Source organism: Rhinichthys klamathensis, unplaced genomic scaffold (assembly GCF_029890125.1).
Source record: "Rhinichthys klamathensis goyatoka isolate OS25496 unplaced genomic scaffold, OSU_Roscu_1.1 h1tg000245l_1, whole genome shotgun sequence".
Taxonomy (NCBI): domain Eukaryota; kingdom Metazoa; phylum Chordata; class Actinopteri; order Cypriniformes; family Leuciscidae; genus Rhinichthys; species Rhinichthys klamathensis.
Genome location: NW_026606767.1, coordinates 92877 through 119256, shown reverse-complemented (window position 1 = coordinate 119256; position 26380 = coordinate 92877). Strand labels below are relative to the sequence as shown.

Genomic DNA, 26380 nt, shown 5'->3' with positions numbered 1-26380 from the left:
TACATGCAAAACGAAGCATTGAGAACTTTGTAAGTGTACAGACCGTTTAATAAGAAGATAAAGATAAAGACAGTCCACTTCGTGTATACAGACAGGAGCCATCTTTGGAAAACAGTCTCGACTAATCAAACCACGAACGACGTGCTAAGTGAGCTGAACTGTATAAATGGCGTTCGTGGTTTGATTAGTCGAGACTGTTTTCCAAAGATGGCTCCTGTCTGTTTACACGAAGTGGACTGTCTTTATAAAATATCTTCTTATTAAACGGTCTGTACACTTACAAAGTTCTCAATGCTTCGTTTTGCATGTAGGGACCCTCATTATGTTACTGTGTTCGTGTGGGGCTATTTTGAGCCTTGTTAGTGGTATTAACTAGCGATTTCTTTTTACTTATTATATGCCCCCATTACTAGCGTTATACGCTAAACAGTTTTTAGAGATAAAACTCTTTACATTCGATTATCATGATAACAAATCTCAGAGAACGGTTGACTAGGTACCAATGTTTTATTAGACCAAAGGTTCATTTTGTGCCGGAGTTCTCCTTTAATATCATCGATTTTGACACTATCAGATGTGAACAAAACTTGATCTGAATTGAGCTCAATAGCGACACTGTTGTCTTCTGTAGAGCTGCTTTATAGCTGAATCGAATTTGTGTTCATAATTGACACATTTTGCAACATCGACACTGTTATTAAATCAACATTGAACTGATTATAGCCGAATAATGTTACTATTGTCTTCTGTATCGCTGAATTGAACTCATTTCATAATTAATGAACTACACCGTTATTGAACCGAAGTGAATCAGCACTGTTGATAACGGCACTATTGTTTTTAGAGTTGTTTTACTGCAGAAATTGATTTGTTATTTTCCTGTTTATAAGAGCTACGTAAATAATGACTTCACTATTATGAATGTTTGAGTAAAAGTTGAAGGTTTTTGTAAGCTTACCTTGATTTGATCCTCTGCTTTTTTTCTATAGAGGGATACGATCCTGATTACGACTTCCTACATCAGGATCTGTCCGTCTCCGACCCGTTACCGTTTCCCACCGGCACTGGCAGCAGTCTGAGCCCTCTCCCAGAATGCCACGGGGAGTCTCAGTCATTAAGCCCCGCCCAGGCCCCGCCCACCCACCCGCGTTTCAGTGCTCCCGTCACCAATCAGGCTTCCCTGGAGTACTGGACTCCGCCCCTCGCACCTGGACAGACCAATAGGGTGCATCCACCCGCCCTCCCCCAGAAGAAGCGACGATCCGCACCCATCTTATCGGCGTACCCTCTTTACGAGCGCCTCCCATCGCACTACGATAACCTATCAGAAGAGGAGCAGCCCACGCCACCGTTCCCGCTGGTGACGCCAGCGTCTCCCCTTCCTCAGGTCAACGGCGGAGACGAACTCTCACAGTACACAGACGCCGACAGCCCGCCGCCGCTACCAGAGAAGAAGGGCAAACAGAGTAAGAGAAAAAGCTGCGCAAAGTGATAAATTCGCAGTCAGAAGAAATTCGATTTTTAATGAACGAGTGAATCTCATCCAGCAACACGCCTGGGTCTCATTTCACTCCAAAATAAATGCATAAGATATTATATTTTGCAAATGAAGCCATTTTTAGGACCTTTTAGGATTTTTATGCATTGCCACATCGTCACATGACCCTTCAGGAAATCAGTCTAATATTCTGATTTGGTCCTCAATTGTTATTAATTGTTGGTGCTTGTTTATCAATAATGTTTCTTATTATTATCAATGTTGCTTGCTTAATATTTTTATGGAAACTGATGTATTTTTCAAGATGAAGCAGCACAACTGTTTTCAACATTGATGATAATCAGAAATGTTTCTTGAGCAGCAAATCATCATATTAGAGTGATTTCTGAAGGATCATGTGACACTGAAGACTGGAGTAATGATGCTGAAAATACAGCTTTGATCACAGGAATAAATAACGTTTTAATATTAAACAGTTATTTTAAACAGTAACAATATTTCCCAATACCACTGTTTTTACTGTATTTTTTATTAAAATAATGCAGGCTTGGTGAACATAAGAGACTTGTTTAAATGATTCATTAGTTATTCAAACTTTTGACCGGTAGTGTATACTGTTTTTCAGTCATTTTTTATTGTGATACAGAATTAAAAACCAAGCAAATGCCTCTTTTTTTGCATGTTTAACTTTAGTTTTTTTCTCTGCAGTTCTGCAGTACATGCAGTTTGTGGAGGATTATTCGGAACCGCAGCCGTCCGTCTTCTACCAGACGCCTCAGAGCGAGAGTATTTACGAGCAGCGGAGGAACAAGCGCTTTCAGGAGGTTTACGGCTTCAACGACTCCTACAGCAGCTCAGACTCTGTGCATGAACCCGTCCCACCGCCAGCGCTGCCACCCAAACAGAGACAACTGGTGAGTTATCATCCAATGCATGTTATCAGTGACCTGTGCCTGAGGGCATTGAGCATGGAGCAGGTCAAAGGTTAAGCTCTGAGAGGTGAGAGGTCAAACTGGGGTTCTTTAGATTAGGCCCCATGTGACTGGTCTGGTGGACACGTCAGGGTCACTGTAAAGTCAAGTGGAAAACACGGATTAACTATGTTTTTTTTGTTTTTTGTAAAAGTGTTACAGATTAGATTAGATTCTTTACCAAACCGGAACTCTCATGCTGTGGGGAATTTCTGCCACGGCAGTTACACTTTATTTCAATGGTTCACTTTAGACGTTCTGATAACTATAAGTAACTTTGCAACTACGTGTCAACTAACTCTCATTAGAGTATTAGTAGTTGGGTTTGGGTTAGTAGAATAAGTTGACATGTACTTTAAAGTTACTTATAGTCAGGAGAATGTCTGTTGGGGAGGATCAGAATAAAATGTTATCAGATTTTAAGCAGACAGTCTACTAATACTCTAATGCAGGGCTGTTCAATTGGCGGCCCGTGGGTCAAATCCGGCCCGCCAATCGCCTCCATCCGGCCTGAGGGCACCCCCGCCTCCCTCCCCCTGTTTTTGCAGCCATGTATCTATCCAAATTTAGCCGCACCACCAGGAACGCGTTTCTCAGGTCAGTCGGAGCGCTTCGAGACGGGACACACCAAGCCGGCCGTCGGGCTGTTTTAGTCGGCTTCGTTTTTTTCTTTTTGTTTACTTCCGGTCCTGGACACCATTATTAAACAGCGCTGCGACATCCTGTGAGAAACATTATAATTTAACACACACCTCCGGTACAAACCACAAATCACTCGATGATTAAACTAGTTTTGAATCGGATGAAACAGCCTCAACATTCCCAACAAGACTGATGAGGGAAACAGGAGAAACATTGTGCTATGAACGAAGTAACTTTTCCTCTGCGGTCGCCCTACAGGTTGGAAGCGGAATTGTCCATTACCGCTGTCGTAAATAATTTAGCCTAGCGCAGCTACTGTCGCGCGCACCCTCGCTGTTTATCCAGCACCGGCTTTGGAATGAACGATGTCCACAGACGAGGTAGAGTATGTTGCATGATTTCATGAAAGTATGATGTATTGCGACATCAGAAATGAAGAAAAACAAAATAATGACTATTGTAACGCTTGACGTAAAGCAAGTCAAATTTGTAGTTTTCTTAAGTCTCATTTAGAACTACAGAAACGCGACCCGATCTGGCAATCTTACATAGCGTGGTTATAGCAGATATAGGACCGCAAAGCGAATCCAGAAGTGCCTTTGACCCTGTTACGACTTAATGAACCACTGAAACGATTTTGGAAACATTATTTTAAGGTAAAAAATCTTACTTAGTGTTGCTTTAAAAGACTTTTAAATCCCCAAATCACCACCTTTATTTACCATGAATGTACTGTAGTAACACTGACTGTATTTACCATGGTTTGGGTGGAAATGTGCATTTTTACATTACATACTATGTTATAGTCATTTATATTGCATTAGATTTATTAGGTAGGTAGGGGAATATAATAATTTTTGTTAAGAAATTATGGCAGTTTGTTCATGAAAATTTGTGTATAGATTTTACCTGTGTTTAGGCGTTTTTATTATATAGCGTATAGATTCATAATATCATTTGACAGTGGTAGCGAGTAGCCATGCATGCTTTTACCTGTGGTTTCCAAGTTAGTCTCACTGTCAGAATATTTTCATTTAAGCCTATAATAATTATGAATATTGACTATGGTCTTTTATCTGCGTACTGTTGGGTATCAAGTTCCAAGTAAATACAATACTTTTACTTTGTAGGTTTACTTAAGCGTATTTATTAAAACTGTTATGTTATATATATATATATATATATATATATATATATATATATATATATATATATATACACTTACTTACTGTAGACACACAAACACATGTTGCCTTTAAACCAGCTTCTACTTTTTTCCAGCTGAGTTAATATAACTCTCTTTGCTTTTCTTACTTTTTAACCTGATTTCTTCTTATTTTCTTTCCTCTGTCTCTCTTCTTCCTGTTCCATGTTTCTGTCTTGTGCTCTAGGCCTCCTATACCTCTCCTTCTTCATCCTCCTCTTCCTCTTTTTCAATTCTCCCTCCTCCTGCTGGGCTTCTGGAGGAGGCGGAGCCTGCTCTTGGTCTCAGCCTATCAGTGTCTAACTCCTTCCTCAGTGGCCACGCCTCTTTGACCACGCCTGTGGTGAGTGAGCAGTTTAGGAGTGGAGGGAAAAGGACATGTAAACAATTCAAAAGGATTTTTTGTTTTCCTCTTTCAAAATTTTAAGAAGTTTAGTGTGTTTAGAAGAAGTGTGTTAAGTATTTCAGGGCTAGTATTTAATAATAAAATGAATATATATACAGAATATTCATGAATGAAGCCTATTATACTCTGTACGTCTGCTTGTGTGTCTGTATTCAGTGTGTTCTGGTCATTCTGTGTGTGGTTTCGGCAGACATGTGCTCTTCATATGGTTTTGTCATCATTTTTAACATGTCTCCCTGGGGTGGTTATTAAACCGCTGTTCAGATGCGACTTAAAGATTATTTATGGAGTTTGCGCGTCCACTTTGCCCTTTTGGGTTTTATTTGGTGACTTGGAACCAGAACCAAAGCTGAATTAAAGTCTCAAATCTTATCTAATCTTAATTTATCTGATTATCTGGGTTTAAGGTTTAAATCCATGGCTTATCAAAATGCTGTTTAATCTTCATGTTACTCAAGTTTTTTATTAGTCTTGACATTTAGAATGTCATTGGGTTTTTAAAAAATCAATTTTCATTGATTTTATACAGTTATTTTCAGCAATACATCTAAGATGACCAGCTCTTTCCGCATGTTTCTCACGATAGCTTATGAAGATTTGTGATATTTTGTCTAGAATTTCAGATTCTACTGTTGATAGTATCATCCAAAGAAAAAAAAACGTATGTACGCCCAGATATGACATGTTTCTAGCATCAAATTTTTCTGTCCTCACTGAAAGTGTGGGTGTATATGCTAATGCTATGAAGAAAATATACCATGAAGATGCTGAAAGAGTCTGTTATTGCTAGTGTTATTATTGTTTACTAAAACTATTAAACTATTAATCGAAATAAAGCTAAAATAAATGATATATATAAGAATAAATAATACATATACAAGTTGAAGTTAAAGTACTAAAGTTACTAAATCTGAAATAAATACAAATATAAGATTAAATTTATTGAAAAAAAATCTAATATGACATAAGCACATTACAAAATAACTAAAAAATTTAGTTAAAAATGAAAACTGAAAATATAAAAATAAAAGCTAACTCAAAATATGAATAAATACTACACTGGTTGTCACTGAGATCAGCAAGCTGTTGTTTGGAGTGTTTCTCCCTAGTGATGAGTTTTTTTAAACTAGTTTGTCATGGTAACGGAATCTGGGAATTGTTCTGGAATGTTCTTTGCTCTTGACCCCTGACCTTAGAGGTCAGAGAAGAAGCAATATGATGTTTATGTGTGTGTGTGTGAGTGAGTGAGTGAGTGCCTAAGGAAAGTCTTAACCATTTCGTTCAGTAAAGTGTGTGTGTGTGTGTGTGTGTGTGTGTGAGGCTCCATATGTATTTTTCCCCCCTCTTTCTATCTCTTTTCCTCACTCCCTCCTCTGAGTCTCTGTGGAATGCTTACATTCCAGAATGTCACAGATGGAATAGAATGGGGGAAGCTCTTCCCGATCTCTCCGGGAAACATGTTGGACCATGTTTGTTGAGCTGTGTGTGTGATGGGATGAATTGGAATGTTGTTGCTGGTGTTCCAGGCGAGTCCCTGCAGGTGTTTTAATCCCTCTAAGCAACATCCGGAAGTTCCGCCAGGATTTGACTTGTCCAGCGGTGTGTGTTGTATTGCCTGATAGAGTTTGTTCTCTCTTTAGTGGGTGGTTACTAATTTAAACTCGCTGTCCTCTTGCTATTTTACACAGAATAGAACATATCTCCGTTCTCCTGTCTTTTTCCTTCTTTTCAGATTTATTCCAAATACTTCGTCTGATTACATCTTTCCTCTCCCATTTCTTCTCTTTTCTTCTGTTTCCACCAGTCGCAGAGTTCTGACCCGATTGGCTTGACCAATGCCGGCAGAGCTCTAGATGGTGGGGCTGGTGTCTCTAACGGGTCCTTGACCAGCTCTCTGGTCTCTCTGGCCGTCTGTCTTCCTTCTGAGTCTTCTCTTTCTGACTCGCTTCTTACCTCCGCGGTAAACACACTCAAGAACACACACAAACACACACACACACACACACTCAAGAACACACACACACACACACACACACACACTCAAGAACACACACACACACACACTCACTCAAGAACACACACTCACTCAAGAACACACACTCACTCACTCACTCACTCTCTCTCTCTCTCACACACACACACACACTGAAGAACAAACACACTCTCAAGAACAAACACACATTTCAGTAATTATCGGAATATGGGCTTCTATTGTTTTTAAATAAAGCAAATTATAATAATTAGTCCTTAATAACCATGCCTTTGCATTTCGAACTAAAAATAAAACATTTATTTATTAACTATTTTGGTAACACTTTACTTAAAGCCTTTATGTATAATAAAAAAGGCGTTAATAATGCCTTATGCACCTTATAATACATTGTATGATCTTGTGAATAATTGCAACCACCGTTCTAACACTTATCTATTCATTGTTACAGCTTTATAATGTTTAATTCTTCAAAACACATAACCAATATCAGATTTTCAAAGAATCTATGAATATTTATTATGCATTATTTTGTTGTGATTATTTATAAAAAGATATAATGCATTATAACATACATTATGAACACATTTACAATGCGTAATACACGAAGGCTTTATGTAAAGTGTGACCACTATTTCTTCCACTTAAGACGTCCCCAAAAGGAAGTGCAGTTTTGTCTGAAAAGCATAGATATTTTTATGAACACACATGAAAAATGATACTTTATACTTTATCTCAGCTTTTCCTGAAAATATAATATGGACTGGAGCATTATATGCACTTCCTTGTGAGTGTTTATTTGTTGTTGTAAAAAAACAACCAAAAAAACCATTATGGAAGAATGTTATATTAAGAAAATATTGTAAATGTGTGTGCATCAATGCCATCTAGTGGTAAACATATTCTAGATGTCATTTGTGTCTTATAACTTCAGTTTTCAGTGAAAAAGATAGGTGTGCTATTGCTTTTTTAAACAGATTGGACAATTTTCACATGTGGGACAATAAAATGGGGTCCTGGGCAGTGTTATTGTGATATTAATATAGTTTCTGTTCATATTTTGGATTAAATTCTATTTTTCTATTTTCTGTTTTCATTTTATTTGAGTAATTTTGTTGTTGTTTTTCTTAATCTATATAGTTTTTAGTTTTGGTTTTTACAGAGCCCCTAAACTTAAGGGACATAATGATGGAAAAATGATGAGAAGGGAGGAAAAATTATATTTCAATGCTCTTGCGTTCTTGCACAAAAGTTTTGCGTTCCCCTGAGAAAACTTGTGTTTGTGTTTTGCGAATGTTTATTCTTCCATTCTCAAATTTTATTCCATCACCATGTGCCTTTAGGGGTCTGGAAGTTTTAGTTAGTTTAGTACTTGCCTTTGCCACTAACTGCAATGAAATAAGTTTTTTTTGTTTCAGCTAATGTTTATTTTATTTCAAGTAATGTAAATGCCTTTTTGCGTGCTTTTAGTTTTAGGGAATGTTTACACGACCACAGTGTACCACAAATGGAAAAGTTTTTCCTTTGCGTTTTTCGCGTACAGACGACAACGTTGTCAAAATGATCCCTATTCACACGGATCTGCGAAAATTACTAAAACACTGTATTATTCATGCCAGGCCAGTAGTTGGCGATGTCACTTTTTAAAGAAACAGTACGCGCCTATAGACTGAACACGTAATACTCATGCGCACGATGTCACCGCTTTCACAAATTCGAGTTTTTGTAGTTTACACGGAGACGAGAACGGTATTGTTTTATTAAAAAAACGTGCACTTTGACACCCGTTTTCAAAAGTTTGTGTTTTCAGGCCCCCAAAACGCAGTTGTTGTGTAAATGAACGGCCAAAATGCATAATTTTTTACAGTTTTTAGTTTAAAAAAAAATGTATTAAGTTAATAATAATAATAATCCTGGTCCTGAGTCCTATCTAGAGACCAGAATATCATAAGCAACCACCCAAAGCTCATCCTTAGCGTAGTGGCAGCACTTTTGTGTCTTGAGACAAACCATGAGCAGCTTGAACAATGTGTGTATGAAGGTGTGTATTGGATGCCTGCCTGTCCCAGTTGTGACGTTTGTCCCTGTTGTTTTTGCTATAGAGTGAAAGTGTTGATGAAGGTGGCGAGGGAGAGTATGTGAACCTGTACTCGTCCACACAGGCTAACGGAGACAACACACACCGCACTGTAAGTGCCCATGTGTGTCATTGTGTTAAGGTGTGTGTGTTTGGAGGAGTGTAATTCTATTTTTTACTTCTTCAGGACACGTCTTCATGTGATGATGGGCTTCAAGACCACACCCCTCACATACCCACGTCCAATAGCAAGGAAGCATTGTCTAAGGACAGGTGTGGAATCAGGTCTTTGTGCTTGTGTGTCGTGCTTTGGGCAGGTTTAAGAGATGTGTAAATGTGTGTGTAATGTTTTCTCTCGCTCACAGGCCGAAAGAACCCAGTCATGGTCAGATAGATGATGTTGATGAATTATCCCTCATTGATCATAATGACATTATGGACCGCATCACGCTCAAAGCAGAGGTAATAATAAAGCTTTCATGAACTGTACAAAACCTTTATTAAACATCCTAAACCAAAAGCCAGGAACAATTAATACCTGGAAATATTAGGATTGATTGATTGATTGATTCATTCATTTCTGCTAATTAGTTTTGCATTTGTGCATTTGTTTTGTTTTTCATTTATTTTCTCATTTTTATATATAATTAGTTTTTTGTCTATATAGTTTTTATAACTTTAAGTTTGTTTTGTTTTAGTTAATTTGGTACTTAAATTTGAACTAAATGAAAATGATAAATGTTGCCTTTTTTATATATATATCATTTTATTTCTGTTAATATTTATTTTATTTCAAGTAATGTAACTTATTTATGGTTTTGGTTAACAATAATAACCCTGCTCCTGGGTCAAAATTAATAATAAATAATAAAATAATAATAAAGTCATAGATAAAGATTTTTTTTTTTTTTTTTTTGCTATTCCAAGTTATAAACTATTTCGTCGGGTAGAAATGGGGGTAATGTCTTTAAAATTGGACAACTCCATATCCATTAACTAGTGATAAGTCATGGAAATTAATGTAAAAAGGGTGGGAACTCTTTTTATAATAGTGGGAACTCTAAAATAGTTTAGCATTAAATTAGTAGTTACTTAACAGATAATAAAACTGTAGAAGTACAAATAGTATGTAAATAGAAAATCAGATAAACATAATTTACAAACTATTGCTGCACAATTCTGGATAAATTGAGAATCGCAATTTTTTTTGTTGTTGTTTAAAAAAGAGATCACGAGTCTCCCTCGATTCTGAGGTTCTGACAATTGCTGCAGTATATTTAATATGAATATTAACGTTATCATTAAATCATATATAAAAAGGTTTGAATGAGTGATTCATTGAATCACTCATAAAGACTTCACTTGCTTCATTACTGGATAAATCAGCGTTTTTGAACGAATCTCTTGATTGAATTAACAGTCACTTGTCGCCATTGTCATTGATACAATCGTTATTTGAAGTGTCAAGTTACTTTCAAAAGGTGATTTACTTTATTTTGATTGCTACTGTAGACATCAGTGTTTATATCTGAACTATAAACTTTTTTTATCCAAGCACTTCTGTGATCATCTGAATTATTGTAACACAGAAATAATGATACTGTGGGGTTGAAAAGTGGTACGTTTACGCAGTGTTGGGGAGTAGTTAACTACAAGTAGCGACGCTACTAACTTAACTACATTTTTCAGTAGCTTGGCAGTAGCTCAGTTGCTTTTTAAACAGTGTAGCTTTTCCAGTAGCTAACTACTTTTTGCAGCAAGTAGCGGTGTAGCGCGAGCAAAAGCTACATTGCGTTTTGTCGAGCCTGCGCGAATCAGCGCGATGCAAGGATATTCTTCTTCTTGTTAGATTACAAACTAATTTTTTGCCATTACCGCCACCTGTTGTTTAATCACGCATCTTGCGGCTAACGGTTCACGTACAGAAGTGGGTTGACACAGCCCATGATGGAGCAAGACGTGGCGGCAGATTTGGAGGATGGAGAAACAACTAACGTTAATTACCCATGGCCTTATTTGTCCAAGTTCATGTCTCTCAAAGAAACGACAAGTAAAGGTTACACTTTTGTATGCAATCTTTGCAAACCAAAGTTTAAAACGCTGTCTACGTCGAAGACCTCAAGCACAAATTTAAGGACGCACATACAGTAATGGCCATTTTAAATGTATTAATTATCCTGCTTTATTGCTCTCTATGTTACATCAAATTTCTATTTCTGATTTAATTACCATGATCTGTCTGCCAGTTTGGTAATGAACATAAAAGACCACTAACGTTTGCGCCATCGTATTTATCAGTTGAACAAAAAATGTAATCTTAGTTTGTTTATCGGACGACAAAGGCTTTGATCTAATTAAATTGCTGAATAGATTTGTTGTGACTGGTTTCAGAGCGAATTGTTTTGAAAACTACATATTTTACTTAAAACATTCCTCAGACACTTATTCAGTTATTTATAATATACGTTGTTCAAAAAAAGCAAAAGTAGTTTCAATGTAGCTAGCTACTTTTTGATAGTAACTTGTAGTGTAGCTAACTACTTTTCCAAAAGGGTAGCTTGACTGTAGTTTAACTACTTTAACTTGCGAGTAGCTTGTAGCTTGTCAAACTACAGTTTCAGAGTAGCTTCCCCAACACTGCGTTTACGTTTGCTTGTCAAAGGTGTAATAGATACAGGAGAATCGTTGTCATTTAGGAATAAGATTGCGATCTTTTAACGCTCAACCGTGCAGCTCTACACGCTTATCAAATGTGTGAATATGTGAAATGAAATATTGATTTAGGTTAAAAATATGTTTCATAATGGGTAAAGAAAGAGGAATCAGGTCCACTAGGTGTAAATTTGATGTGTTTTTTGATAAGATCATAACTGGAGTGTATGTCCTCTAGCGTTTTGAGAGTAATTCTGTAGTGGTTGATGGTTAAAGTCTAAAACACACACACACACACACCGTCAGCTGGTGCAGTGCCACGGGCTGAGCTGGACTTCAGTGAGCTGCAGTAATAACTCTCTCTCTCTGATAGAATGATGATGGTCCTGATGTGAGAGCCGGTTCTGGTGATATACTGTTGGTTCACGCTACAGAAACAGACCGCAAAGGTAATCCACATCCTTTCTTCATGTGAACATGGTTCAGTGTTATGCATATGTGTGTATATGTGATGTTATTCCTACTGTATCTGTGTGTGATGGAGGTTTGCTGTATATCTTGAGTGTATTTTAATTCTATTCCTCTGTTTGCTGTAGATTTGGTGTTGTACTGTGAGGCTTTTCTCACCACCTACAGAACCTTCATAACACCCGAAGACCTCATTAAAAAACTTCACTACAGATATCCTTTCAATCGCATGATCTGTTAGCAGCAGTCAGTCTGCATATGTGTGTGTGTGTTTCTTAACTCCGCTGCACATACACACGCTTCTGTCACAGTCCAGACACCTTCAAGAAGCGTGTCAGTAAAAACACGTTCTTCGTGCTGGTGAGAGTCGTGGACGAACTCTGGTGAGGAAATGCACATGATACAAACTTCTCATTATCAAGCTACACTAACTATGGTTGCTAACTATGTTAGGAATATATGTTTTTAATTTTATTATAGCATTTTATTTAGTCAAAGCAGTATCTGCCACAAACACAGTTGGGGACTTTCAGAATCGAACCAAAACATGAAGCAGCACAAATGTTTCCAGCGTTGATGATAATAATAAGAAATGTTTCTTAGCATATCGGTTCGTCCAGACGATTTATTCAAGGAACTTGATCAAATGATTAATTAATTGAGCCATGACTCAGTTGTAATGTTCCCCGATGTTTCTTCTTGTGTCTTTTGTTTGTAGCGAAATAATATTGAAATAAGGATTTTTTTCAAATTGAATAGCTATTTAGTGTATACACTATTGAATATATTTAGCACTTTTTTAAAAAGTCTCTTCTGCTCATCAAGGCTGCATTTATTTGATCAAAAATACAGTAAAAACGGTAAAATTGTGAAATATTTTTACAATTTAAAATAACTGTTTTCTATGTGAATATATGTTAAAATGTAATTTATTCCGGTGATCAAAGCTGTATTTTCAGCATCATTACTCCAGTCCTCAGTGTCACATGATCCTTCAGAAATCACTCTAATATGACGATTTGCTGCTCAAGAAACATTTACTATTATTATCAATGTATAAAACAGTTGTGCTGCGGAATATCATTGTGGAAACCATGAAAAGAAAGTTCAAAACAACTGCATTTATTTGACTCTGTCCAAGCAAAAAAGATCTTACTGATCTCAAACTTTTGAATGGTATTGAATGATCATGTGATCTGTGTGTCAGTCTGGTGGAGTTGACCGAGGACATCCTGCGGCAGTTGATGGATCTGGTGTTTCGGCTGGTCTGTAACGGGGAACTGAGTCTGGCGAGGGTCCTGCGAAAGAACATCCTAGATAAAGTGGAGCAGAAGAGGCTCCTGAGGCACGTGCACACGCTCAAGCCTCTCGCCGCGCGGGGCGTCTCTGCCAGGTAAAGGTCAAAGTTCAGGGGTCATCGGGGATGTTCTCATCTTTGCACGTTTGTTTCGTGTTTAATTGGCTCTCTCTCCGAAGGCCCGGCACGCTGCACGATTTCCGCAGTCATGAGATCGCCGATCAGCTGACGTTGCTGGACGCAGAACTTTTCTACAAGATCGAGGTGACAAACACAGACTTTTTTATCTGATGTGATAATGGAATTTTTTGATTTTTTTTTGATTTGTGGGTGTAAAAAGTGATGCACAATAACCTGTTGTCATCTCTGTCTTCAGATTCCTGAGGTGCTGCTTTGGGCAAAGGAACAGAACGAAGAGAAAAGTCCAAATCTGACCCAGTTTACAGAGCACTTTAACAACATGAGCTACTGGTACATATTTACTGATACTCACTACACTCTTAGTACAACATACATTTGTTCCCTATATGTGCATCAAGGGCCCTGTGATTTCTGCCATGGTAAAATCACAATGGCAGAATTGTAGAATCCAGTCTTAAAAATGGAATTTACAGTATTGCATGATGGAATGTCACAGAATTGGGACATTTTGGATACATAAATCAAAAGTAGGGCTGAACACTTAATCAAATCATAATATCTACTACTGTTTGTGAATACTAAAGCACTAAAGACTGGTGATTAAATATAAGGGCTTCACACTTTTACTTCAATGTTTTAATTTTAACAGTAAACAGAATTTTTGTATAGCTTTTCATTTTGTATTTTAATTTTAGTTATAGTAATTTTGTTTTGTGCTTTTGTCATTTTTATATATTTTTTTATATTTCTATTTATCTCTCATTTCTTTATCAAATATGAAGCCTGCACGCTTTTACTTCCATGTTTTAATTTTAACAGTAAACTGAATTTAAAAAAATCTTTATATACTATTATAGTATTTGGAATAAGCTTTTATTTTCATATTTTCAGTTTTTATTTTAATTTTAGTTTTAGTAATTTGTTTTGTGCTTTTGTCAATTTTATTATTTCTCTTTATCTCTAATTTAGTCTGCTCACTTTTACTTCCATATTTTAATTTTAACAGTAAATGGATTTGTTTTTAGACAAAAACTATTATTTATATACTATTAGAGTATTAATCAGTATTTTGATTAAGCTTTTATTTTAAAAAATATATATATTTTAGTTTTAATTATTTTTTTGTGTTTTTGTAATTTTTATATTTCTATTTATGTCTAATTTAAACGTAATGCCAAAACATGTAAATTCGACGTAGTTTTCCTGTATCTACCCTGAATTAGCTGCTGTGTGGACCACACATGTATGTAGATCGCTTTAAATCTGGCAATGGAGGACTTCCTGCACACTATAACCCTGTATACTACACCCTCATGCCCTACATATTCCCCATACTCACTCAGTGTTTGTGTACTCAAGTGTAATTCCTCCTGTCCACTAGGGTGCGCTCTATAATCATCCAGCAAGAGAAAGCTCAGGACAGAGAGAAACTGCTGCTCAAATTCATCAAAATCATGAAGGTAAACCACAGTTGACTAGAGTAACACACACATACATGAACACTTCCTCTGCTTTCTGAGTGATTTAATGTTTTAATCTGGTCCGTAGCACTTGCGGAAACTGAATAACTTCAACTCTTATTTGGCGATTCTCTCGGCGCTGGACTCTGCACCAATCAGACGCCTGGAATGGCAGAAGCAGACGTCTGAGGTCAGTCAAACAAACTGATTAAAGTCCACACGTCGTCCTCACTGCTTAAGTTAGCATAACTAAAGAAAATCATTCAATAAAAGCTGTTTTTACAACAACAACAAAAATGTATCTCCCTTTTCCTGTCTTTTTCCAGGGCTTGGAGGAGTACTGCACTTTGATTGACAGCTCGTCATCTTTCCGAGCGTACAGAGCAGCTCTAGCCGAAGTGGAGCCGCCATGTATTCCCTACCTGTGAGTTTGTGCTTGAAACAAAACTTAGTTAGAAAATGAACTGAAATGGAATAAAGCAAATGAATGATTTAAAGTCTTCCCTCTCAGCCTCAAGAACGCTTATCAACGCATTATCTGGCGAAATCTGCCTGTTTTACAACTTTTCAGAGTTAGAAAAGCAGTTTTATGAGGTTCATGACATTCAATTTTGACCTGCATAGTAAAAAATGTAGCATTTTTATATACACTATTATAGAATGTATTAATCAATATGTTGAATTGGCTTTTATTCTTATGGTTTCAGTTTTTAATTTAAGTTTTTAGTACTTTTGTTTTGTGCTTTTGTCATTTTATTAGTTTTTATATTTCTTATTTAGCTTTCATCTATTTTTATTTCAGTTAATTTGTTATTCAGTTCATTTTATTTCAACCTATTTATTTCTGTTAGTTTCTGAGGGAACATTTCTGATTTTTCTTTGTTTAAGTATATGTTTTCTATTTAATATTTATTCTTTATTTTATTTCAACTTGATTTCAATTACCAACAATATTTTTTATAGTGTTGGTGTAGTTAACAATATTCTATGAATCTGCTGAATTCAACAAAAATGTATTATTATTAGATAATTTCATTGCTGAAACTAAAATGATATTGCAAGCAAATAAAAAAAAGGTAATATTTAAATGCAAAGATATGCAAAACTCTATGAATCTGGGTGTAGTAGTGTAGAAGGTAATGTAGTAGTTTAGCTAATAATGTTATTTTGTTCCCTGACAGGGGTTTGATCCTACAGGACCTGACGTTTGTTCACCTCGGAAACCCGGATTTTATTGAGGGTAAAGTGAATTTCTCCAAGCGCTGGCAGCAGTTCAACATTCTGGACAGCATGAGACGCTTCCAGCAAGTGTGAGTAAAGCGCTGACGTCTGACTACACCTGATTCACACTGCACTTCACTCTTACAGACTTAGAATAAAGCAATGAGCCATTAAAGGCTGTGGTCAAATCAAACATCGCTCATTTGGTCACATTTTTATGGAGGCCCATTTGTGCCAAAAATGAAAATTCTGTCATAATTAACTAAACCTCAATTTGACCCAGACCTGAATGAGTTTCTTCTTCTGAACACAAAAGAAGATATTTTGAAGAATGTTGGAGACCAGACAGATGATGGCCCCGATGACTTCCATAGTAGGAAAAAAATACAACAGAAGTCAATGGGTTTCCATCAACTGTCTCCAACATTCTTCAAAACATCATCTTTTGTGTTCAGAAGAAGAAACTCATTCAGGTCTGGGACAAATTGAGGTTTAGTTAATTATGACATAATTTTCATTTTTGGCACAAACAGCCCTCCATAAAAATGTGACCAAATGAGCGATGTTTGATTTGACCACAGCCTTTAATGGCTCATTGCTTTATTCTAAGTTTTCAACATTCTTCCAAACATCATCTTTTGTGTTTGATAGTTTGATAAGTGATAAGATACTAAGTCATTGAGATCAGCTGAAATTGACTCATAATTGGCAGTCGAAATTACAACAACAACAAAAACAGACATAAGAAGTATCTCATAATTTTGACTTGTCATAATTGTTTTTTTTTAAATCATCATTCGACTTGCCATGATAATAACTCTCATTATGAGATTAAAAATTATGACAGTCATGATTACATAAAAAATTCCAAATCAATTGGCAGTCATAATTATGATATAAAAAGTTGAAATTATAAGTTACTTAGTCATTGAGATAAAAGTTGAAATTGACCAACAACAAAAAAACAACTGACAACTGTCATATGTGGAAAAGTCAAAATTATGACAAAAAACATAATTCTGACATACAAAGTATCTCATAATTATGACTGTCATAATTTCAACTTGTCATGATTATAACCAAGTCATTATGACAAAAAACTATTATGACAGTGATAATTATGATATAACTTAATAAAATTAGGATATAAATTAGGACATTAAAGTTATAATTATGTCATAAAAAGTTTAAACTGTAATTTTTTTATAAGGTTTATATTAATGCTATATTATTGTAGTATACCTTTCATATATCAGTAGCCGATTTCACCAGTAACTGATTAAAAAAGGATTCATTTCAGTGATTAATTTTTTATCTCAATTGTCTTTGTAGACACTACGAGCTGAAACGTAACGACGACATCGTCTCGTTCTTCAACGACTTCAGCGATCACCTGGCGGAGGAGGCGTTATGGGAACTCTCGCTCAAGATCAAACCACGAAACATCTCGCGGCGCCGGACAGAGCGCGAGGAGAAGACCTAGAGCCTCAGAGACGATATACGGTGAGACCTGAACCTCCTGCAGAACCTTGGGAACCCACGCTACAGTTCTGGGCTGAACCGAGACACGCAAGCTACAATTTGCACCGATAAAACATTGGCAGACATTGGCAGTATTTTCCCCGATTGTTGACTTAAAAAAATTCCCCTCACGAGGGGAATCCTAATATACAATATACAAATATACAGATACGCACGCTCAAGAGGACCCGAACGCTGTGATATAAAGCAACTTTTTTATGTTTATGTGTACAGAAAGACGCACTCTAAGAGGGCTTGGTTCATTTGATATTAATACACTGTGCCTGATGGAGTGAGTTCATGTTTGCTTGTCCCATTCGGACGTAACGTTTGGCCTTCCAAAGGTCAGTCACCTGATGATGCGCCCACTGGGTCGACCTGCAGTCACCGTTCAGACCATATGATTGGGAAACGGGCAGACGTGTGCAATCTTATAACCGTATATAAGGAATATTCTCTGATCTGTTCAAATTAATGTTTTGACAGACACGGCGGGTAATGTATAAGTGGAATATATTAATTTGAAAATTAAAGAACGAACTGGACGTTTGGACTCATTTTTCACGTCATCTTGCTATATTGTTTTGTGTGTGACCATGTGCAAGTTTATTATAACTGTTTACCCCGTCACAGCCCATCGAGTCCCACGGGAACGTGTGCGTTTTCACCTTAAAACAAAAAAAAAACTGTTTATATGTACAATTCGCATTGACATTATTTTCATGACGGTTTCTTTTCATGTATATTTCTTCCTCTTACCAATTTTCAATAGCTTGCACAATGCGAAATGCCAAAAGAAAAATGTAAAGTGCATTTATGAGGTACAAACAAAATGGTAGTATTTGTACTGAATTTATGGTAATTTAATTTTAAAGGGAAAAATATGTCACATTCATCAAACACGAGCAGAACAAATTAAAAAAATGCGAGTTGTTCGTAAAGCCTTTTTATGCAATTTTTTCAGAAGTTTATGCAAGTTTATTCATTACACAAGTTGTTGCATTCAGTTCAATACATAAGACATGTTTTATAAACACAAAATCATTTGTTTTGCTCATGCTTCATGAATGAGGCTTATGGGAAAAGGCTTGATATTCATGAAAATAGTGTCATAATGCAAAACTTTACCCTAATGGTCCCAAAAATAGCCTTTTTTTCTTTTTTTCAAAGTTAATTTATCATTTTTTGTCCTTTGATTATTGTCAAAGAGTGACCCGAACATTTGCCGGAGCAGACTATGATGTCACAGAGAGGGGCGGGGCTTAGTTTGACGGCGTGCATGTGGATGATTTTGATTCTTTTGGGATGTGTATTATATTATGTTCTGTATAAATGTACATGTACAGTTGTGATGTATAATCTCCTATCATGTAGAGGGCAGTTACGAGGAAATATATTTTCAAACCAAATGAGTCGTGCACTAAAATAACTAACATTATGAGGCAAAAAACACAAGGACTGAATATGCTGTGATCTCTGGGCGTCAGAGAGTGTGTGAGTGCGAGTGTGTGTGTGTGAGCGTGTGTGCGCGCGCATGTGGTTTTTTTACAGAACGTTGTTATTCACTTACGGGAGAAAGGAAGCTAAACAGGCTTTCTTCAGTGTGTATTGTGTGGCGTCTTGAGATGTTGACGTTTACTGACTCCTGGGATTTTTTTTTCCTGTTACACCTTTAACATCCTGTATATTCAACCACCAATAAAACTGCTCTCTTTGTATTGCGTTTGTATTTTTCCAACACTACATTTAGCTCGTGTTTACAACTACAAAAAGTGCCACAGCATTCCCATGTTTAATGGTTATGCCACCATGATATTTTGTTAAATAGACCACTGTTCAGAAGAGGTCAGTAAGATTTTTAAAAAAAAAAATTTTTTAATACTGTTGTTCAGCAAAGATGCATTAAATTGTTCAAAAGTGACAGTAAAGACATGTATAATATTACAAAACATTTCTATTTCAAATAAATGCTGTTCTTTTGAACAAAGAACCCTGGAAAAATCTGCATATTAAAATGATTTCTGAAGGATCATGTGACACTGAAGACTGGAGTAATGATGCTGAAAATTCAGCTTATATTTTATAATACATTCAAATATATATACACTCACCTAAAGGATTATTAGGAACACCTGTTCAATTTCTCATTAATGCAATTATCTAATCAACCAATCACATGGCAGTTGCTTCAATGCATTTAGGGGTGTGGTCCTGGTCAAGACAATCTCCTGAACTCCAAACTGAATGTCAGAATGGGAAAGAAAGGTGATTTAAGCAATTTTGAGCGTGGCATGGTTGTTGGTGCCAGACGGGCCGGTCTGAGTATTTCACAATCTGCTCAGTTACTGGGATTTTCACGCACAACCATTTCTAGGGTTTACAAAGAATGGTGTGAAAAGGGAAAAGTATCCAGTATGCGGCAGTCCTGTGGGCGAAAATGCCTTGTTGATGCTAGAGGTCAGAGGAGAATGGGCCGACTGATTCAAGCTGATAGAAGAGCAACTTTGACTGAAATAACCACTCGTCACAACCGAGGTATGCAGCAAAGCATTTGTGAAGCCACAACACGCACAACCTTGAGGCGGATGGGCTACAACAGCAGAAGACTCCACCGGGTACCACTCATCTCCACTACAAATAGGAAAAAGAGGCTACAATTTGCAAGAGCTCACCAAAATTGGACAGTTGCCTGGAAAAATGTTGCCTGGTCTGATGAGTCTCGATTTCTGTTGAGACATTCAGATGGTAGAGTCAGAATTTGCCGTAAACAGAATGAGAACATGGATCCATCATGCCTTGTTACCACTGTGCAGGCTGGTGGTGGTGGTGTAATGGTGTGGGGGATGTTTTCTTGGCACACTTTAGGCCCCTTAGTGCCAATTGGGCATCGTTTAAATGCCACGGCCTACCTGAGCATCGTTTCTGACCATGTCCATCCCTTTATGGCCACCATGTACCCATCCTCTGATGGCTACTTCCAGCAGGATAATGCACCATGTCACAAAGCTCGAATCATTTCAAATTGGTTTCTTGAGCATGACAGTGAGTTCACTGTACTAAAATGGCCCCCACAGTCACCAGATCTCAACCCAATAGAGCATCTTTGGGATGTGGTGGAACGGGAGCTTCGTGCCCTGGATGTGCAGCCGACAAATCTCCATCAACTGCAAGATGCTATCCTATCAATATGGGCCAACATTTCTAAAGAATGCTTTCAGCACCTTGTTGAATCAATGCCACGTAGAATTAAGGCAGTTCTGAAGGCGAAAGGGGGTCAAACACAGTATTAGTATGGTGTTCCTAATAATCCTTTAGGTGATATATATATTTAAATTGTAATATTTCACAATATTACAGTATTTTTAATCAAATAAATGCAGCATTGGTGAGCAGAAGAGACTTCTTTCAAATATTACTTACTGACCCCAGACTTTTGAATGCTAGTGTATCTTTAAGTAAATATCGTGGTCAACGAATATGGTAATCATTCAGTAAGTATCATGTCACTACCATGGTAATACCTTGTTGAAATATCTTGCATGTAAATGAACATTACAATCAATTCAGTACCATGGTACATTACCTTCATTTGTATAGCGCTTTTCATAGTATTATTAAAAAAGCGCTATACAAATAAACATTATTTCTTACACTCTTTTATCAGACAAAATTAAATGTACAAATAATGAGATGTGAAGTCACAAGCACGTTCTCTTTAATACTTTAAAAAAGGTTTGTACAAGAAATGGAAAACTATTTTAAAATATTCACATTTCGGAACCAATTTCAGACAGAGTAACATAAATTATACAGTGAAACTTTCAAAATAAAGAGACACATCATCAGTGATAGTGAGATTAATATTTTAAATACTAAACAATCACTATAATTCACTAGTATTTTACTAGTATATTAAGAAGTATTTTACTTCATCCGTTTTGTCTTATCCTGACCAAACAGGAGTTTATGATCTAGACAAGGCAAGAATATCAAACACTGAAACTGTTTAAAACGCCGTTATACTCTTGATAATAGTAATAAAACAAGTTGACTTTTTTATTCTGCAGGTGTGACTGAAAATCTCATGTTTTATAGTGAAATTACATCCCAATGAGACGATTCGGGCAGTGCAAACATCAGTTTTTGCTGATGTACCGTTGTGTTTGCCCTGCTACAGGTACTGATTATCACATGTGTCATTACAGTACAGATTACTGTGATAAGTATGTAAATTATGACAGATAATGTAGAACATTAACTCTTTTAGATATACAGAACAGTTCCTCTTTCAGGTCAAAGGTCACGCTGAGGGTCAGGTGACTCGGATAAGCAGCAGAAGGCATTCTTAAACCTGACAGAGATCGTGTGTTGGAAGCATGCAGAAAACTCCAGCCTTCAGGTTTTCTGATTGTGTGTGTGTGTGTGTGTGTGTGTGTGTGTGTTAATGTGGTCGTGTGCTGGGCTCCAGTAGGGGGCGTTTTACTGGAAGATTCCCGCCTCCGCTCGATATCTCACTGTGTTCGGCCACGCCCCTCTTTAGACTCCGCCCATGGGCGTGTCCATTGACAGAACCCCTCTGCCATTTGCAGATGTCACCGTTTAGGATGTCCTGAATATGCTGAACAATCAGGTTTATTGCCACTGAAGATTTACAAGACAAAAGAGAAGCAACAGGTTTGAAAAGCAAGGCTTGGTTTCATATAGGCAGGAATATTATGGCTCATATTTACCCATGTTATCAACTCCACGAGGTATTATGACATCTGCATATTTCTTGGTCTATTTGGAGAGAGATTTCAGAAGTCATGAATGCTTTAAATAACTATCAAATGTTATTTCAGCTTTAGTTGTGTGTGTGTGTGTGTGTGTGTGTGTGTGTTCTCACCGGAAGGCAGAACTCTTCAAAGGCCGGTTTAACAAACGTGGTGTACTGTGAGAGAATCTGTTCCAGATCTCGACCTCTCCTCATGTCACGCAGAACTAAACACACAATATTACACAGACACTGTTATAACAGGCATACATCTATGCTAATTATTCGAATATTTCATATTTAGGTTACACTTTATTTTACGATGGCCTTGTTACAGTGTAAATATACAATTAGGTACAGAGTAATATTAATGACCTACATGTACTTACTATAAGGTTAGGGTTAGTTTTTGTTTAGGGTTAGTTGCATGTAATTATGCATAATTTATAGTTATTACTATAGAAACTACATGTAACGTGTAACAGACACTGTAGAATAAAGTGTTACCAAAATTTACATAAATTCAAATTAAAAATGTAAAGGAAGCTAATAACAGTTTCTGAAACTTAAATAAAGTTTATAAAACAAATATGGACAATCATTTAAAATTTTGGGCTCAGTAAGATTTATTATTATTTATTATTAAACTAAACAGTAATGACACAATACATTGATCAAAAGTAACAGTAAAGACATTTATAATTCTACAAAATATTTCTACTTCAATGCTGTTTAAGTTTAAAGTTCAAATAAAGTTCTTTTGAACTAACAAAAAATGCATTACAGTTTCTACAAAAATATGAAGCAGCTCAACTGTTTTCAACTGATAATAATCAGAAATGTTTCTTGAGCATCAAATCATCATATTAGAGTGATTTCTGAAGGATCATGTGACACTGAAGACTGGAGTAATGATGCTGAAAATCCAGCTTTGATCACAGGAATAAATTACATTTTAATATTCACATAGAAAACAGTTTACAATATTTAACAATATAACTGATTTTATTTTGTTCAAATAAATGCAGCCTTGGTAAGCAAAAAAAACAAACATAAAAAAATCTATCAAACCCTAAATTTCTGAACATAAGTGTGCATAATCATTTTCATACATTTAAAGTTCCTCTATTAAGTTTTGCCCATTTTAAAGTCTTATTTTAGAGTTTATTTTTTTAAACTCTTGCAGTGCACTATTTCTTAACTATAATTAATAAGAACAAAACTGTAAAATACAACTTTGAAATGTGTCTATGAAATAAAAACAAAACTGGAAATAGCAAAGCCTGAACTTAACGATAACAACGCTGTAATTTTAAGTATGTCTGAAAGTTACATTCAAATACTTTTTTTTTTGTTAGTAAATATTACATTTAGTGCTGTCAAATTGATAAATCGCATCTAACATAAAAATGTGTTTATATAATGTGTGTTATAAAGTATGTATGATATATATAAATATATATACACACACACACATATAGAAATATATCAATATATACACACGTTAACAAAAAACTTAAATGCGATTAATCATGATTAATTGATTAGACAGCACTTATTACATTATATAAACTTCTAAATAATATAAAGACATTGTCTCTACACTTGGTGTGCTTATGTGTGCATTACCTCTGCGAGACAGGCGTACATCTGAGTCCGTGTCCACAAACAGTTTCATGTGGAACATGTCTCTGACTTCCTGTGTGTAAAACACCAGAATCCCCTCGAACAGCACCACATCAGCGGGATACACACATATCTTCTCTGGCAGCCTACACACAGTCATTAAATACTCCGTTATCAGACAGACAATCACATACTATCATGCACACGTGAAGAGAGAGACTGTCTCAGCATGTGAGTCATTGGTTGACGACGTGTCATTATGAGTAAAAAGTGTGTGTGGCCTGGTAAACCCAACATTATGGGGACAAAATGTCCTCACAAAGTTGCCAATAGACATTTTGGTCCCTATGAGGAAAACAGCTTTAAAATCAGACTAAGTGATGCTTTTTAAAAATGCAGAAAGTTTTGTGTGATGGGTAGTTTTAGGGGTGAGGTTAGTGTAAGGGGAGAGAATATGAGTTTGTACAGTATAAAAACCATTACGTATATGGAGAGTCCCCATTGAACATGTGTGTGTGTGTGTGTGTGTTATTGCCTGGAATGGGTGACGAAGTCATATGTTGGAACCTCCACCACCTTCCCTTCTACTATATCCTTCAACGTCTGACACATGAACTCCGTATCAAATGCCTCTGGGAGAGAGAGAGAGAAAACATCATAGTGCATTGAAAACCGACCCACATGTCGCTCCAACCTTGTTTTGCTGACCTATTTCAATTGATTTGTGTAAACAAAATCAATGGACATAAAAAATTTACATAAAAGGACAACATCAAACAACATAAAGGTGAGTAAATGACGACAGCATTTTCATTCATGGCTGAATTATTTCTTATCCTTTTTTTTACCTGGATGGTCAAAGTTGTACTGGCCTTTCAAAGCTTTGGCCTTCTGTTCTGGAGTGAGAATCCGGTAGAAACTGTCCTGACTGACGATAGTGACCTTCCTCTGGTGGTGATCAACCATGTTCTGACCCAAAAGCTCCATGATTTTGGCACACACCGTGGACTAGCAAGAGAAAAACAGCAGTTAATGACCTGGACTGACAGTCTACTGTCCCATTTGTAATTGCATCAGCCTGAATATCATTACAGACACAGACACCAGATTTTAAGATAAGGGCATTTTGTCATTACTTTAGTTTATTTGTTTGCAAAAAATGACATTTCATTGCCTATAATTACTTGCTGCATGCTGTTTTCTTGTGCATTTTATATATTATGGTTTAAACTGCCTGCATTCCACCTCAATGCAAATGAAATGCACTTTATATGTAAAGCAAAACAGAGAAACATGTTGACTGTGACTAACCTAAGGCACAACATGTAAGTTATAGGTTTGCCTGCATTAAAACGCCAAAGTCAGCAGTATGCATCAGTTTCCATCATGCATGCAGTGTCTCGTACCTTTCCACTGGCTGTTCCTCCGCTCACCCCGATCAGGAAAGGACGGTGACGCGGCCGCTCGCTTTCACACAACAGTCCGGCTGGATTCATGCTGGTACAGTAAGAAAAACTTCAACTAAACCGTCCTGGATATGATCGGTCATTAGCTGGAGGTTGTGTGCTCAATTACCGCCTGGTTTTACTCTCAGCAACGGCCGATTAAGTACTCTAATATTACTGTACTGGTTAGCAACTGTTAAAGTGAACATGACATTTCTCTTCCACCACGAGGCGCTCAGCGACTCAGAGAGCCATGTCCGTATTGAGGCTCATTCAAATCTCATGATGTTTTTTTGTCTTACTGGAGACATTTGGAGTTTAAAAGGTATCATCTTGTGAATGTCTGAGATTGATTCCTGGCATAAAAGTGGAAACGACACCATTAGTCTTTGTAATGTTGTTTAAAACAGCCTTGTTTAGTCACCGCAAACAACTGTGATTGGCCCGTTCTAGTCCAGCGCTGAGAAAAGTAACAGGTGTCATGTGACCACTCTACCTATGCCCCGCTTGACCGGAGTCTGGACAATAATCTACCGAGTTGTGTTAAGATATTAAGACATTTCAATAGATGATGAAGTGAAAGACTGCACAGAATTAAAAGCAGAACAATTATTTTATCCTGACCAATAAGAGCAGACCGCTAAGCCACGACCATTGTCGCATCCCTGCTTCTCTGTTGAATGCCATTCTACCTCCTCTTTCTGTTTATATGGTTTCGCTTCTGGACGTTGCTGCGTCATGCTGCGCGCGCAAACTCCACAAAACTTGTAAACAAAGTCATCACTTATTGCAAATTGTGTTAAAACAATTTCTTCTGATGTATTAGCTAGACATTTGTTTATGGGGATTCTTTGAAAATACTCTTTTTATATTCATTTTATAATAATTGTATTACTATTCCTTGCAGAATTTTACATTAACTAAATGTACATTTTCACAGAATATATATATATATAGGACAGAATGTTTTGGGCACAGACAGACTTCCCGTACCACGTGATCTGATTA

At 36.7% G+C, this 26380-nt stretch overlaps 2 protein-coding genes across 11 annotated transcripts in view; one reads left to right on the top strand and one right to left on the bottom strand.

Annotated features, from left to right (window-relative positions):
• The window catches only part of rapgef1b (Rap guanine nucleotide exchange factor (GEF) 1b), a 90091-nt gene that overhangs the window by 33451 nt on the left and 30260 nt on the right, over positions 1–26380 (top strand). For 5 of the 10 annotated variants that reach the window (XM_056266137.1, XM_056266135.1, XM_056266134.1 and 2 more), the window contains 18 exons: positions 990–1466; positions 2207–2412; positions 4503–4658; positions 6526–6681; positions 8814–8900; positions 8976–9061; positions 9154–9250; positions 11814–11889; positions 12037–12124; positions 12202–12291; positions 13116–13301; positions 13385–13469; positions 13582–13676; positions 14728–14806; positions 14895–14996; positions 15133–15230; positions 15988–16116; positions 17360–18206. In XM_056266137.1, coding sequence (XP_056122112.1) covers positions 990–1466; positions 2207–2412; positions 4503–4658; positions 6526–6681; positions 8814–8900; positions 8976–9061; positions 9154–9250; positions 11814–11889; positions 12037–12124; positions 12202–12291; positions 13116–13301; positions 13385–13469; positions 13582–13676; positions 14728–14806; positions 14895–14996; positions 15133–15230; positions 15988–16116; positions 17360–17510 — 2444 coding nt within the window. In that variant the 3' untranslated portion in view covers positions 17511–18206. Of the gene's footprint in view, positions 1–989; positions 1467–2206; positions 2413–4502; positions 4659–6525; positions 6682–8813; positions 8901–8975; positions 9062–9153; positions 9251–11813; positions 11890–12036; positions 12125–12201; positions 12292–13115; positions 13302–13384; positions 13470–13581; positions 13677–14727; positions 14807–14894; positions 14997–15132; positions 15311–15987; positions 16117–17359; positions 18207–26380 lie in introns of those variants that run through there. The other 5 variants (XM_056266140.1, XM_056266141.1, XM_056266136.1 and 2 more) reach the window with 4 other exon arrangements.
• On the bottom strand, positions 21980–25625 carry uck1 (uridine-cytidine kinase 1). The gene is made up of 7 exons (XM_056266151.1): positions 25334–25625; positions 24776–24935; positions 24463–24559; positions 23931–24073; positions 22434–22528; positions 22279–22327; positions 21980–22189 (listed from the first exon to the last, which is right to left on the bottom strand). Exons 1-7 carry the CDS (start codon positions 25421–25423, stop codon positions 21990–21992), a joined length of 834 nt encoding a protein of 277 aa, XP_056122126.1. The 5' UTR covers positions 25424–25625; the 3' UTR covers positions 21980–21989.